The 16,390-nt window shown below is 39.5% G+C and overlaps 1 protein-coding gene across 4 annotated transcripts in view; it reads right to left on the bottom strand.

Moving 5' to 3' along the window:
- Positions 1-1,769: 1,769 nt before the first annotated feature.
- Positions 1,770-16,390, bottom strand: part of CLCN5 (chloride voltage-gated channel 5) — a 1,034,303-nt gene continuing 1,019,682 nt past the window's right edge. For all 4 annotated transcript variants that reach the window (XM_044057498.1, XM_044057499.1, XM_044057500.1 and 1 more), the window contains one exon: positions 1,770-2,166. In XM_044057498.1, the coding sequence (XP_043913433.1) occupies positions 2,076-2,166 (91 nt within the window). In that variant the 3' untranslated portion in view covers positions 1,770-2,075. The remainder of the gene's footprint in view (positions 2,167-16,390) is intronic.

Below are 16,390 nucleotides of genomic sequence, written 5' to 3'. Positions count from 1 at the left end.
GAAAAACGTGGTTTATTTAGCGCTTTAATAAACTGAGTAGTTTTAAGGAGTTGCGGCTTGAGCTGCTTTTGTATAAGTTGGTGGTTAAGTGAAGTGGACTGTATTAAAAGCATCGTGGTCTGTCGACCATGTCATCCCAGGCAGACAGATACTGAATCCTCTTAGAATGACACTAGAAGTTCAGCCAATTGTTAAAGTCAATCATTTTGTCCTTATACTGTGGCATCATTCTGGGCGATGGCCAGATGCTACTCAGGGCTAGGGTCATACCTGCCTGGGCTACAAGATTGGAGAGCTCTTCTATGTCTCTTTTCATGTAGTCCAGGGAGGTACATCTCAGGTTGTTTACACTAACATGGACAATGACAGTCATATTTGTACCTGTTGTGAAGTGACCTGAGTGCTTGCGTTATGTGGCGGATCCTGGTATCAGACAGGCAGCTGACAGTAACCTTCGCCTTGTTTAGCCTGGTGAGTGGGACATCAGTGTGCCTGACTACAGATTCACCTATGACTAGTGTGTTGGGTATGTTGCTTTACCTTATGGGCTGTGGTTGAGTGGCACACTGAGTTTTTGGGTTATGTGTCATTTGGGTTGTGTTGGGGGGTGGAGGTTGCTTTCTTTTCTACTTTGGAGGTCTCTGTTGCTTGGGCAGATTATTATTGAGAGCCTCCGTGAATGTTTCTGTGTTTGTATGTGTGGGTTTTGGTGGTGTAGGTTTAGTGGGACTATGTGATGAGTGTGGTGTGGTACAAGTGTTTACCTTCTCCTCTTGACTGTCTAATCCATTCTTGGTTGGAGACAGCTTTGTCTCCAGTTTGGCTATATATGTGCATCTCTATCAGGTTGTAGTGTTGGGTTGTAGGAGTAGAGAGTTGTCTGTGTACTTGAGGCAATTGCTACATTTTCTCAAGATGCCCAGATTCATCACGTAGACAGGAAAAAACACCAGGAGCTGACCCTTGGACATGCCTGAATAGGTACTAGAAAACTATTTTCCTCTAGACAAGTGAAGAAAGTAAGTACAAAAACAGTCGTCCTCTAGGCAAATGAGGAAAGTTGAGTGCTGCAGTAATTTGTAGCTTGTTTAGTGCTTATAAGTTCTGAACAAGTGCTGAGCTCGAAGAAGCAGATTTGAGTGCTCAAACTAAAAAAACTGGCTAGTTGTAAGGAAAAAAACTGAACATCAGACTTTATGGTGCCAGGAATAGTTTAACCCTAGCTAAGCAATACTGCACGATGCGCATACTCAAGCAAACCCAAGCAAACACGGGTTTTTAAGTCAGAAAGTTGAAAGGGATAGAAATCAGCCAAAACGGCCAATAAGGTACAATTTCAGAGCTGGAAATCACTCCTCTTGCAACAGACAGGCTGCTCAATGCTTACCACTCTCACTGATGAGCAGAAAGACTTTCCTCTACCACAACAAGGTCTGGACAACTCAGAAACACAAGCTAAAGTCCTGAGACCAGCAAATATGGGATCCTGACTATTCTAGTAAAGGAAAAGATGGGAAATGAGCAAAACAGATAATATTTTTTGTTTGCTTTTTTTGGTAAAATTAAACAGAAAATGCAATAGAGCAGTAAATATGCACAGAAAAAGGCTATCATACTGATACGTGCTGTAACAGTGAATTACCTGTGGTATTTCTGTCTGGATATTCATTTTAATAGTCTTTGGCTAAATCAGCAATCTTTTTTCCATTGTAAAGCAACAGCATAATGCCTTTCAAATTTATTGATTTAAAAAAAATCACAGCATATGGTATAATCGATTATCTTGTAAGTTTATTTCTTCATCAAAAGATCCGTGCAGCTCCTTGTTAGGAAAAAAATCACTTCTTCACAGAGAAGAGAAAATTCCACAGAATATGTAGTGCAACTGTAATATTAACTGTGTAGAATAAAAATACCCTCCCCCCCCAGCATGATTGTCCATCTTCCACACAAGAAAGTGCTGAAGACCAGTTCATAGTCCATGTTCACTTTTGTTAGGAATATACACAATATATTTTTATTTTTTTTTATTTTTTTTTTAAATAATGTAGTTTTCCTTCAGATAAGAGGTATGTTTAATTAAAGAGGATGGAATCAGGATCCTGGTTGGCCATCTGAGCGATGTGCTTCAACACGTCCTTTTTGGTAATGATTCCTAAAAGACGCCTGTAAGAAGAAAAAACTATGTTAACACAAAGCAGGAGGTTCTGCTTAATTATTCAATTATTTGAGATAGTTTACTATCAAAATGTGTAATGGCAGTTATGAGAAACTGGGATGGCTGAATGCATGGTTCCCAGCTTCAGTACTGCCAATCTGAAAATGGTCAAATCTACCTTAGTGAATTTTAGTGGGCATTCGCTCATATCAGGTCGAGGTTCTGATTGGAGATCACACTACAGTTGGGATCTGGAAATTTACTCTTTTCCTCACTGTACTGTGATCTCGGAGTTGATATATATATATATATATATATATATATATATATATATATATATATATATATATGCGGGGGGGGTAGGGAACAAGGCCCCCCTGCAAAATGCAAGAAAAACACTGGAAGTCAAGGTAACCTGGGTAATGTCGATAATATTGAATTGTGAATTAAAGACATTACCTCTGTAGTCATTTTGTTGAACTAACACTTTTATTTTTGACATTTATTTTCAGGTAAGTAAATGCACAAAGAACTGTGATTTTGATAGTGAACCATTTGAGACATTACTGATACATGCCACTGACAGTATTAATGGTTTAAAACATTTTTCACATCTTCTATTGACTGTTTTGCTAATAAATAAATGTTGAGGCTACACGCATGTATCTGCTTGTATGCATCACATTACTTTTTTCAGTCATGACCTTGTGGTCCAGCTCAATTACCTATCACATAACATAAATAACTGTAACTGAATCCCTTAGTAGACGTAGTCTGCTAAAAAAAAAACAATGAACCTGCAAATAGTCCAGCGGTATGGAAATATCCCTACTGATCTAAGGTCCTTAGCCACAAACACTGCATTTAATTCAGCTTTACGTAATCACTTCATACAAGCCACCTCCTGCAACTGCTTTAGAAATACCTATGATCCCTGCACAAGTCTTTCTCTTACCACATACCATTATTCACTATCTAGGTAGTGTCACTCCTTTCAAGATTTATACATGTACAGTCTGAATCTGTCCGTTCATGCCTCTACCTTGTGTCACCCCCTCCATCCATACATTACATTTCTCATTTAAAGCTTAACTTTGTACAGGTTCATACTAACCTATATGCTATACTGTGCTTGCCTATTTACAAATCTAACTATACAACTCCCATTACTCTATAACTCATTGATTTAAGCAATTATCTATAGAAAATGCACTCTTTTAGATTATCATTGCAAATCAGTCTGTGGATACTGGATAATTTTGACTTTACTTATATTTTATAACTACTGCTGTCTTACCAGTTCAGTATATCAACTGCTGACAATCATCTTTCTCTCTCTTAGCTATCCTACTTATCCATTCATGCCCCCTCCCACTTGCTGAAAGCCCCTTTATTTGTTCCTTGTAGGGGTGACGGTCAGATGTGTGAAGAGTGGTACCATCATTTATGTGGAAGGGCATGGTTTTCTACTTACATACCATCCTTCCCACAGGTCATGCCCAGAGGACACTCAAGGGGATTGCATACAACTGGCTCTGTGTTTGCCATTCCCACCCCTCTGGATGTGATATGATCAAAGCCGATCTCCCTTAATGTGATATGATCAAAGCCCATCTCCCTTAAAGGTGCACCTCCACTGTGAGCACCAGGCCCCCACCAGGACTTCAGTGACTGAAAGTGTATAAGGTGCTTACTGATAGGCATGAGAAGTCTCTACCCCTTCATTTTTCTCTTACCAAATCCATCTCCTTTATTTCCAGAAGTACTAATTAAACCCTGGCTACCTGGGTCACAGTTAAGGCTCTATCTGTCTATTCCTCAAAGGTGGGTTTTACTTTATATTACTGGTGACTATTGTTGCTTTACTAGATCTGTGCTTCAACTTCATCTCTAGTGCTTGCTTATTTATTTATTTTTTTATGTATGTCTACATATTCTGTTGAAACGGTTAGTCCCACCAGGTTTATGGACTATTTTCAGGGGAGACTGAACATGGTATTTATACTGACTATGGATAATCTAGCCATGGCACTAAGGAAATTCTGTATTCCTTTCAATAAGCACGGTGAGGTAGTTTATATCCACCTCAGTTACCACCAATTCACATTTCTTTCAAATATGTTGCACTGTTTCCAAATACAGTAACACTGATCACTCGGGTTTAATCTGTATTACTGATTATAGTTTTTGCCTCTTGCCCAGTTCAATGCTAAAAAGGGGTCCTTGGACCAGTTCACTTACCCAGTTAATAAAAATAAAATAAAAGTGCCAACTTTAAACTTAATATCAGCATTTCAAAATTCAGAAAACAAAACATTATGACTGAGAAAAATGATATTTACAACCTGGCAAAGCTTTGTCACTGTACACAACACTGTACTAACCAAAAGCAGAGGTCTCAAACTAAGCTCAACTAAATAAATAACAGAGAGACCATGTATATCTAAAATACAGAATAAGATGCTATGCCTGTAATTATGACTTCTGGAAAGCCAAACATCAGTGCAATATCAAAGAACAGGTCTTCCAGAAGAACCACAAAGACAAAGCATGGGCTGAAAATTCCACACTTACATCATTTCAGAAATATACATTGGAACTCCTTATACAATTTACAGAGGGATTAGGGATGATAATCTCACTCAAAAAGTACAGACAAGACCAAATGTGGTGTTGCTTCTACCCAGAAATTAAAAGCAATCATCTACTCATGATCTGGCTATAAAAAATCCTGCAATAATAATGACAGAGCTATTATGACATGATAGACACCTGTATTCGTCAATACCCTAGAGAGAGAAAAAAATACAAATATACTGAACAAAGTTGTAATGCAGCAAAACAAAAACACTGTAAGACCAGACACCCAGGGCAGAGACACTATACCTAATGCCTGGGCTACCTCACCAAGGTAATGAAATTGGTACAGGAGGTCAAGTCTCTAACCTGCATGAGAAAAGACAAGGTAGTAAAACTGGAAGCAACCCTGGCACAGAGCTTTCTCTGGTTCTACAAAGACCAAGAAAGAAACCAGAGGACTGTTTAATTACTGTGGCTCTAATGAAGGGCATCTCCACTCACTGACAAGGTGTGATAGTAAACAGAATACTTTCAAAAAGAAACAAGGTGCGACAATGAAGAGAACACTCTCACTGACAAAGCAGGCACATTAGTAAACAGCAACAACACAGTGATAACATCAGGTTTGTCAGTAAGAAATCATTCACAAACAAGGTACGTACCAGGTTATAAACCAGGTGTTTGCTGAAAAGAATAACCTCATTGACAAAAACCAGATGAGCTATGGTAGAGAATTACCTCGCTGACAAAACTAGGGGTGCTGGTAAGGAAAATGCTCTCAATGAAAAAACAGGCGTGCTTGTCAAATGGACATCCATGCTTACCAACCAGGTGTGCTAGTTAGGACAATAATACAGGTCAATGATAAACAAGGCATGGACTAAATGTACCTATAAAGACTTAAGGTCATGGGAATTTAGAAGCCATGTAGGTGAAATACTGCTATATTCATAAGGGGTCATTTATGTATATCTCATGGGGCTCCACTATTGGAAATCTAAGGTATTACACAGTGAAGACTCAAAGTCATCTGTCTCTTTCTTGCAGTTTTTACTGAATATGGATAATCATTTGATCTCAAACTTGAGGCCACTGAACTCTTGGCCTCCTTGAATAAGTAACATATAGCACCTTACACAAAAGGTATCATGGGAACAGACTCTGCCATTAGCTCCGAGGCACTGAGGCAATGAAGGTCTGAGAATATTTGGGAATGAACAATCTATGGAATAAGCACTTGATTATCCTGATCAAGCGTAAAAGGACCTTGGCACTGTATAGTATCCAGACTGCAGCCTATGAACTTGAGCAGCTCAAATGGTTACAAATAAGATCCCACTATATTCTCTTTGACTCGTAAGCAATGGAAAGGGACGGCTAGGGACTCTTAAGCTTCAGTAACGCTGCTCAAGGTGGTGGCAGTGGCAAGGAGCCAGTCATCTAGGAAGGAAAATACCATTTCACCTAGCAAATTCTTGTTCACTACAACACCACACATGCCTTTGGTGAACACCCCAGAGGCTGTCGTGAGGCCTAATGGAAGAGTTTTAAACTAGTAATAACTGGCTCCTGGACAGAAGTGAAGATACCTCCTAGTCTTCTGTAAGTTTTATGTAAAGGTAGGCACAAACAGAACATCCTATCTCCTTTTGAGATGCATGGAATGAGGGATTGTACACTGACCTTTTGATAGGTGTCTTTTGGGCTGAAGTGGTATAGGCCTCTCAAGTCAAGAAATGGGTCTTTTTTGCCTTGGGAGACCAAAAAAAGCTGAAGTTAAAAGTGAACACTTTCTGGTATGGTAGTACCTCCTAAATGTCCCTTTTTCTAGAAGAATCAAGACCTGTGTTCTTGCTGCAGGTTTTTGATGGAGTGGGATGTCAGAAAGGGTAGAAAATGGAGTTAGGGAGGGGTATCGAATGGAACTGTATATCAATGAGACATCACTACTTTTATGCACTTGGCCTATGTGGTGATAAGTCACATAAGAAATCGGAGGGAGAGGGACAGTCAGTCAAAGTCTCTGGGGTTAAACTGTTGCCCTATCCTGAAAAAGGACTATGACTCTCCTGGCAGTTCTAATTACCACTGCGTTTGCTGATTGCTCTGGAAGTTACTGCAAAACAACTGGTTATATCTAGATCTCAAAATATGCCCATAGTTTATCACATCTGGCAAGAAGTCTACTATGTCCTTGAAAGCAGGCACTGTAGGACATGAACTATGACACCAACAACACAAATTCATCCTTCATTTCTTGTATTCTCCAGGTGAGTTTGTATACTTGTCTCAAAAATTGTGGATCCATCAAAGGACATGTTTAAAAAAATCATTCTTGATAAGTTGGATGAAATCAGTTGCCCAGAATCATGCATGATGGTATATGGCTATGCCAGCACCTACAACTTTGGCCAAACCTTAGCAGAGTTATAAGCCAATGTCATGCTGAGGTTCGAGGTGGAATAGGCAGTAGCCAACTAGGACTAACATTGATTTCAAGTATCTGGCAGCTGGTACAAAGAATGTCACATCTCATCTGAAAGGTCCTTCTGAAAGGTTATTAAATAGGATACGCAGCTTACACTCAGAAAAAGAAATTGGAAATTGTAGTCCCACTGTACTCAGCCCTCATTAGGGCAATAATAGAGTAGAATGCACCATTTAGCATGTATCTGACTAGGCACTTCAGCAGCTGGAATGACCTCAAAGGTTTCTCACAAAGAAAATACAGGGTATAAACATGTCCTCTGTGGACAGACTAAAAGCTTTATCCATTTACTCTGCCTCCTACCGACTATTAAGGGCTGACCTATGCCTGATCTACAAGGCACTCACAAATCCAGCCCTGATGGAGCTGCTACACATTCAGAAGTCAAACAGCATGAGGGTCACCTGATCTAGGGATCTAAACTTAGTCAGTGACTCAAATAAAACATGCAGGAGAGACAGATACGTTTCTCAAAAGATTGCCCCTTCTTTGGAACAGGCTTCCAATTCACATTAAGCAGAGCCTCTCCCTGGCCCTCTTCAAACCCAGTTTGAAACAATGAATGGGGAATCAGAAATTCACACTTGGGAGAAGGACTTCCTCACAACTTATGGAGAGGGGCATACTGTACAATACTCAATGCATAGGCACAAATCCATGCAATCTTCTTGTCCCTAGGGGTCACGTATTTGGTAAAACTGGGTTATATTGGCTAGGCTTGTAAAGGCTCTTAAGCCACTAGCCTAGTAATCTCCTGTGAAGCTATGAACCTATGACTACTTAGGCCTGTACCTACATACTACAGGAATACCGCTCAACCTCTTGACACAAAAAAATTTGGAACAAGCCAAAAATAATGGGGGGACAAATTTTAAAAATTGCTGTTATAAACTTAGAAAGTTGTTAGAATAAAAGGTCTTGTTTTACCATGCATTTTCTGAAGGGTATGAAGTCTGAAACTCAAATGCCTGTCATTTAATGAATTCAATCCCTACTGATTTGCCACAAAACCCCAGAAAAGCACAAATTTTACATGGGACAGAACAAAAATGTGAGCCGAAAATCTGGACATTTGAGAGGTGTGACTACAGGGCTCTGAGGAATGAGTCACTTAACCAGATCAGTACTCCCAGCTCAACCTGAAAAGCAGCACTCATACCACATGTGTCTTGCCCAGTTAGCAAACAAAACTGTTTATAGAGTTTCTGTTCACCACCTGGACAGGAATAGCATCTGCTTGACTGGAATGTGAAGGTTACAATCCCTCTAGACTCATTACTAATAAGGCCCATAATTAAGTATAAAGCTCCTTTTGGCATGTACCGCACAAAGCACCTGCAGCAATTGGAGAGACCTCAGAGGTTTGTAACAAAGAAGATCAAGGGACTCCAGAACGTGCCTTACACAGACCGACTAAAGTCCCTGTCACTATAATCAGTATCATATAGACTTCTTAGGGGAGACTTATGCCTGGCTTACAGAGCAATCTCTGACCTAAACCTACTGAATTTGCCACACATCCGTAAATCAAACGGGACTAGAACTAACCATTCCAGGGACCTAAATATGGCCTGTGACTTGACTAGGACATGCTGGAGGGACAGATTTGTCTCCTAGTAACTGATGCATTTTTGGAATAAACTGTCAATTCATGCGAAGCACAGCACCTCTATGACACTGTTCAACAGGAACCTGGACAAGTGGATGGGGATAATGGATGACAAATTCATACCAGGGACAGTGCCCACAACCCTCCTGGACATGGGCAGTCATTATCAAATACAATCCTGGGCACTGACTAGAGTTATCTATGGTATTACATTGGGATGAAACTGCTAGGCTTGAAATGACCTCTGGGTCGATAGCCTAGTAATCTCCTATGATCCTATGAAGAGAACACACATGTATATTACCAGAGAGTGTGTGACACACCAGTAAAATGATGTGCAAATACAATTAATTTAGAAACAATAATTTGAGAAGCAGACATGGATTATAGAGATAATAAACATAATTTCTTCTGTGGTCCGGTGGCGCAGAGGGATAAAGCCCTTACCATGGTCCACATGACCTTTGTTCAAGTAGCATCATGGGCACAGGAGGGACCGGAAGGGAGAGGATGGCAATGAGTTTGTCTGTCCTGATGGAGGGATGCAACCTAGCCTCAGTGATATAGAAGCTGATAGAGGTTTCAGAAACTCGAATTTCATATGGCTGGGACCATATAATCAAGTTTCCTAAAACTCGAACATAACAAAAAAACAAAACAAAAAAAAAACTTTTTTTTTTTTTTACGTTTTTGCAGGGGGGCAAGCCCCCCTGCATCCCCTGCAAATTATATATACCAATTCTAACTTCTCAATACGGTGGGGAAAAGGGTAAATTTCACAATCCACACTGTACAGTGATCTCCATTCAGAAGCTTCAGGTTTTCAAAAACTTGATCATATGGTCACTTACACACACACATACATACATCCGCTGCAATGTCTTGATAAGCATAATCTGGGCATTAACGGACAGAGGTAGCTTATAAATACCTGGCTCTCAATGCCCTGTTTGGATACAGGACATCGTTATTCTTTCAGGAAAACTTGGCTAGGCTTATAAAGGTCCCCTGGGATGTTAGCCACTAGGCTAACACAGTCTATGAATCTATGGTACAGAAAAGAAACTAGTCAAGCAAGCCACTCCTTACTTATGGCAGCATACACTCAATTCAGGGAACAAAAAAGGAAAACACGTTCCTCTATGATGTCAATGAGTACATATTGCATAAGACTGGTACATATCAATGTCCATAACCTTGGCAAACAACTCAGCTTACTACACAGTTGACTATGTCTAGAGAGAGCTGACATACTAGCCATGACACGAACCTGACTCAGACCACACATCATTAAGGATACTTGGCTACTTCCAGTAGAATATGGCATCTTTAAATATCACAGAATACACTAAGATGCTAAAGGCATAGCAATCATATACTCCAGTACCATCAAATGATATTTGCACCCACCTGAACTACGTAAAATCACAAAGTTAGAACAATTGCAGTCTCTGTTAAGAGTACACCAAACCAAATGACTTGTCATGATTATGTACAAATCTTGTCTCACTCTTCCAATGACAGAGATGATGACATTCTTCTCCTGGCTGCCTTGTAATATCAAAGATAAAATGATCATCCTGGGTGAATTTGTCAGACTGAACCTGCTCCTTAAATATTGTCATACTGCTGTGCAATTTCTTCACTTTGCACAACTAATCAGGATCACTAAAGGAAATCAATCAATCCTGAATGGGTGCTTGTTACCCCTCCTGATACAACCACAGCTAAAGGAGTCAAATCTGACAGTCTCGGGTGATCAGATTTAACTCCTATGGCTGCAGTGTCAAATTTGATAGCCTCAGTGATCACCTACCCCTATGTATGCATAGTCTGGTTACAAGGTGATGTAAACAGGGAACATTTTTTCTGTACATAATGAAAAAAAAAGTCTTCCAAATCCCCTGCTTTATACACTCTTAAGTATATTAGACAGCCACCCCTCAAACAGCTTTTCCTGAATAATGCAGTCAATTGTTAGAACAAATCCTTATTAGAAAATCACAGTAGTATGGTTCTCTAATCAGAACAAAGAAAAAAAGACAAAAACACTGTCATAGGTACCACTGAAATAGTTACTAATGCACCAGCAGGCTAATGACTGGAGATCACACCATTAAAACAAAAAAAAAAAACACAATGGCATGGATTACTGGTAAAATAATTACTAATGCAGCAGCGAGCTAGTGACTGGAGGAGACACATTAAAAAAACACAATGCCATGGATTACAGGTGAAATAGTCAAAAAAATCTCCAGTGACCTAGAGACTGGAGACGAGACCACAGAAAACACAATGCCACGGATTACCTCTTAATCAGTCACTACTGCACCAGTCCAGTGAGCTAGTGATTGGAAACTACACCATTAAAAAATATGATAACTGTGTAAGAAGGGCAAATCTAAACTACTGAAGCAAAAGTACAACTTCCCCATGTAGACCCACCTGCACAGGACTAAAACAACATTGAGCCTAACATATCTTTCTAGCCTAACTTGCAACCCATGAAAAAAGAAACAAGTTCAATAACTTATTCCTAAAAGCTGCCCATTCTGTAACTCCTGTGACTTTAATTTCTGATAATTGGGGTTTAGCTATCTGGAAAATTCTCAACTGTAGTCTCCTTTTGAATATGGAATGACTCAACAAACTAAAACCCACATCTCTCTCTCTGCTGATAATTCTGCATCAGAATACTTAAATTATTCAGCTACAACTGCATACCCCATCTCCACCCTCATCAACTGCTCTATCAAAGAATGATATGTTCCTAAACTCTGGACAGTGTCAAAATACACCATTAATGAAACTCTAAATGGCCTGACAAACTTCTGCCCCATGTCCATGCTGTCTCCCTCGCTAATATTCATGGAAAGTACATCTATAAGCGTAATGCCCAGGCTGTAACCAACAAACCCCTTTGTCAATAATCGACACAGCTCCTGTCTTGGACAAGAAGCTGAAACAGCTTAAATAGATCTCATAGAATACATCAAAGTGAAGTTTAATAAAGGTTGACAGTACGTTCTACTCTTCTGGATTCTACAAAAAACTTTAGAAACTGTCAATTATCACATCTTACAGTCGCATATAGGGCATCATAATGACTTTAAACAGTCATCCAAACTCATGTTCGTGACCAAAGAGATAATTTACTGAACTGATGCAATGTCTTCTTCACAGCTGATCAAAGTCAACATCAAATAGGGACAGTCCTGGGTCTCAATTATCCTTGCTGTCTTTGTAAGTAGAACAATTACACACTGAACATTTTAATGACTTTTTTGTTGTGTTCATCGAAATATGCTCCTGATGTAACAACTGAGCTACAAGACAGCATTACTGGTATTCAATTGTGGCTAATAAAAAAAATTACGGTTTCTCCTTAACACAAACAAAAACAAAGGATGATATTAAAGTCAGAGTACCCCCAATCTCCATGTCATTCCAAACTTTCTAATCATATCAAAAAACAAATGTCCCTTATAGGCAGTCAAGTCCACTAATAAGATGATCACTCACTTTGATTATCATATTAATAAAATGGTACTCAAGTGCTTCAGTTCCTCTCACATTTCAAAGCAATGCAACAGGTGGGTCAGGGACTATAAATGGTTCATAGGTGTGTGTGTGTGTGTGTGTGATACTGAAGAATGACCAGGCATCCCACTTACATTTCTCCCCTTTAGCTGGTAAATTCTGCAAGTAGCAGTGGCTGTCCACGGGGTCACTTTCAGAGTCAGATGCAGTTTATGACAGAGAAAGACAGATTCAAAACAAACTAAACTCGACAAATTCCATCAATTTCATTTAATAACAGACTAAACGCACATTACAGCTACTCAAACCTTCCAACTGTCTGGTTTGCTACATGCTCCCAATGAAATGACCAATCTACATGTTGCCAAATTAGTCAAATTAGAGCAGTCTTATGATAGAATAGCAAAATTCACAGCAAATCAACCCAGTGAATTCTACACCTGTGCGTCTTTAAAATAAATTAAAGACTACTTATGGGTCATTAATTTACAACAATGCAATTTAGAAATGAAAACGGATACATCTACTCAGTCAAGAGACATCCTGAAATCTAATCCCTGATTCAATGGTACAGATTAACTATGTTTATAAACATTTATGTATCTCCTTTCTGTCTAAACCTTACACAGACTACTTAGTCAGGAAACCACTACAAAGATTTGACTTTGGAATTTTCGGCCACAATATATACAATAAACTGTTTAAAAAATATATGGGAAAGCTACACAAAGGAACATTTAGGAACAACTAAGAAATGAACACAAATGGGCTACGAACAATATGACAGCATCACCTGAGAAGAGCGATTCCTATTATCAGTCTTAAAAGTGTATTTTCCCGTAGCATGTGAACATGTCACTCTGTTGTTTCCCTGTGTAATGTGCGTTACATATCCTCATCAGCACAATCAGGCCTATGAAATGTTCTTCCTACAGCACTGAACGTGTGAAGTCTCTCTGCCTGCACATTATATGTTATACAGTAACATGACTAACTGCATGACAACTTTCAGTGTATACAGCTGCACTATTACTACTGAACACGTTACAACACTATACAAACTGCTTTTGATGATGTGAAATTATACACTTTTTATGTATGACTGCAGCTTCTATTCCAGAGTCACTGCTAAAAATGGGTTAGCTCTGTCAAATCTCAATGAACAAATACAAGTACATAAGGCAGCAATATAAACCGGAGATGACAACAGGCAGACATAAGGATATTTGCCATTTTACACATAGGGAGCACAATGACATTGCCTCATAGCAAGAGGATGCACATAAAAAAGAGGCCAATACCAAACAGATAAAGCTGCATATAAAAGTCCAACAGCAGCAATGTTGCAAAACGCTTTTGCAATGAAACAAACACACATTACTTCAGATTATAATGCCAATGTGTGGCAAAGGCAGGAATCTCAAGCTTAAAGATCTCAAATCTGCATTTCCAAGTTTGAACATTTTCAGCTCATTCTCTTGTAAAGGCTCTCTTTTCTTACCCATGGAGCTCCACTGAAACTCAAAAACAACCTTTTTAAAATGTATATTACAATATCATCTACAATAAACCATATGTTGCCCTAAATTTATCATCCCTGTGCTTTACACATCCATGCAGGCTGAGACTAAACATACAAGAATGTCTCAAGAAATCTAAGAACCTTCTTCTGGTGGTTTGCAGATGTAATGGGAAAGTAACAGAAAAAGCTAAAGATGGAAGAAAAGCCATTCAGGCTACAGCCTGCCACTGAAGTAACAGTGAGGTGTCCCTCTGTGACATCAGTGATGAGGGGGGGTGTTTAAGGACAAGCTCTGGGAGATGTAGGGGGGCTGGACACAATGGACATAACAGGATGGATTAAGGCCATGTTAGTCTTGAAGCAGAAGATGGCAGCTGTACAGCAGGTGTGTGTGTGTGTGTGTGTGTGTGTGTGTGTGTGTGTGTGTGTGCGCACACGCATGTTCTGGGGCTGCATTTGTGAGTTTGTCTGTTTGCAACTTTTATTGGATGTCTTGTGGGCATCAGTAGAATTATGTACCTGCTAAAACACCAAAATGCATTACTGCATCCTTGCACTTTGAGAAATTAAAATGAGGCATAAAATATCACACTACTGGAAAAAAGGGTACTAACAGAGGCATACACATAGTATGAAGCCTTATTACATGGAGCACAAGAGCAGGCAATGAGTAACTGAAAAAAAAAACATGGCGGAAAAATGAAAACTGCATTTGAAAACATGGAGGTTAAACAGGACTATGGAGAAGTACTAAAGAAGATGTTACCAACGGCCAATCCTCCAAACTGCAATACCTCACTGCCTATCACCAATGCAAGAAAACAGGACAGTTAACATTAAAGTACTGAAGCAGATCTTACCAATGGCCAATCCCCCAAACTTCAGTACCTCACTGCCTATGTCACCAATGCAAGAATACAGGACAGCTAACATTAAAGCATTTTTGTGGAGGGGGATGGGTTAAGTTTATCTGCACCACTCCTAATCTGCAATGTATGTATGTATGTATATATATATATATATATATATATATATATATATATATATATATATATGTATGTGTGGGTGTGTGTGTGTCTATATATATATATATATATATATATATATATATATATATAAATATATATCACACACACTACCTCAAAGGGTCACACTAACCTAAACAAAATGGAAATATGTAAATATTTAAAATAGTAGTCCTGATTAATAGATTGAAAACACAGCAATCCATATCAGCATATGCTTTTTTAAAATAAAGGATTTTCCAAATTCATTACCACCAACTTTCCCCTCAAACTTATGTTTAGTAGACATAAGAGGGATAGCTGTTCATGATTTCACATGCAAGCCAGCTTCTCCACATAGAAATATATGATGTCTGGAACTGCAGCCAAGCTTGCTGCCAAGGCCTCCATTTAGGCATCAGCTACACCTGGAAGTGGTGCAAAGTTTTTGACTACCTGGGCATTCCGCTTCATCTTGTCACCTCATTAAAACACTACCTAAACTTACTCAATTTAACTACTACCTAAACATACTCAGTTTAACTACTACCTAAACTTACTCAGTTTAACTACTACCTAGACTTATGCTCGTTTAACTCCACCAGTGACCTGACAACAAGCTGAAGATTAAGGAGCTAACTAGAACTTGGTCAAGGGAGCCAGGCAGGTCATCAGGCATGCAGTGTACATTTCTCACTGAAATGATAAACCAAGTAGGGTTCAACAATGTCAGCAAATTCAGAGTTTGAAAAAATCGGTCCTAATGTGGAGTCTGAATGCTGAGCTTAAATGAAGCTCTTTCCCACTGCTGAAGGAAGGGAGAGTCACCCAATGCAACCCCTGTGAAGTCACTGGACCTTGGTGAAATAGGATTTCCACTGCAGCATACTTATCTGTAATTACTCTGTTTTACAAAAGGCAGCTAGCCGCAGTGGTACGGTGGTAGCGTTGTTATCTCACAACAAGAGGTTCTCCCGTTTGATTCTCGGCTGGGCTTGGGACTGCCTTCCTGTGTGGAGTCTGCATGTCCTCCCCATGGTTGGGTAGTGTTTGAAAGACATGCGTGCATAAATGGGTGTGCCTTCGTTGAAGGTTGGGCATCGAGCTGGCACCTCGGCGTTTTGTAAAAATTCTACTGCCAATCATTAGCGGACCGGAGTTCCGCTGTGGCGACCCTTTACCGGGAAAAGCCGAAAGACAAAAACAACAACAAAAGGCAATTTCACTAGCAGCAGTCACATTAAGCATATATTACAAATGAACAGACTGCTGCCAACACATAACTACTTCTATCATTCATCCCAGCCCCTAGAAGGAAGCATGGGTGATTGCTACTTATGAGTGCTGTCTGATTTACAGTTTTGGGTCTACAAACATGACTCCTTATATACTATTGTATAAATTAATCCTACCCATCATCCCCCCTGGTTAGACACGCACACAACCAACCTTATGGAAATTTCCAAACCACCACAGTCTTGCAGGAAAT

Source organism: Protopterus annectens, chromosome 15.part0, assembly GCF_019279795.1.
Source record: "Protopterus annectens isolate FY-2018-M chromosome 15.part0, PAN1.0, whole genome shotgun sequence".
Lineage (NCBI taxonomy): Eukaryota > Metazoa > Chordata > Ceratodontiformes > Protopteridae > Protopterus > Protopterus annectens.
Note: the sequence above shows the minus strand (reverse complement) of the source record. Positions and strands in the feature narration are given on the sequence as shown.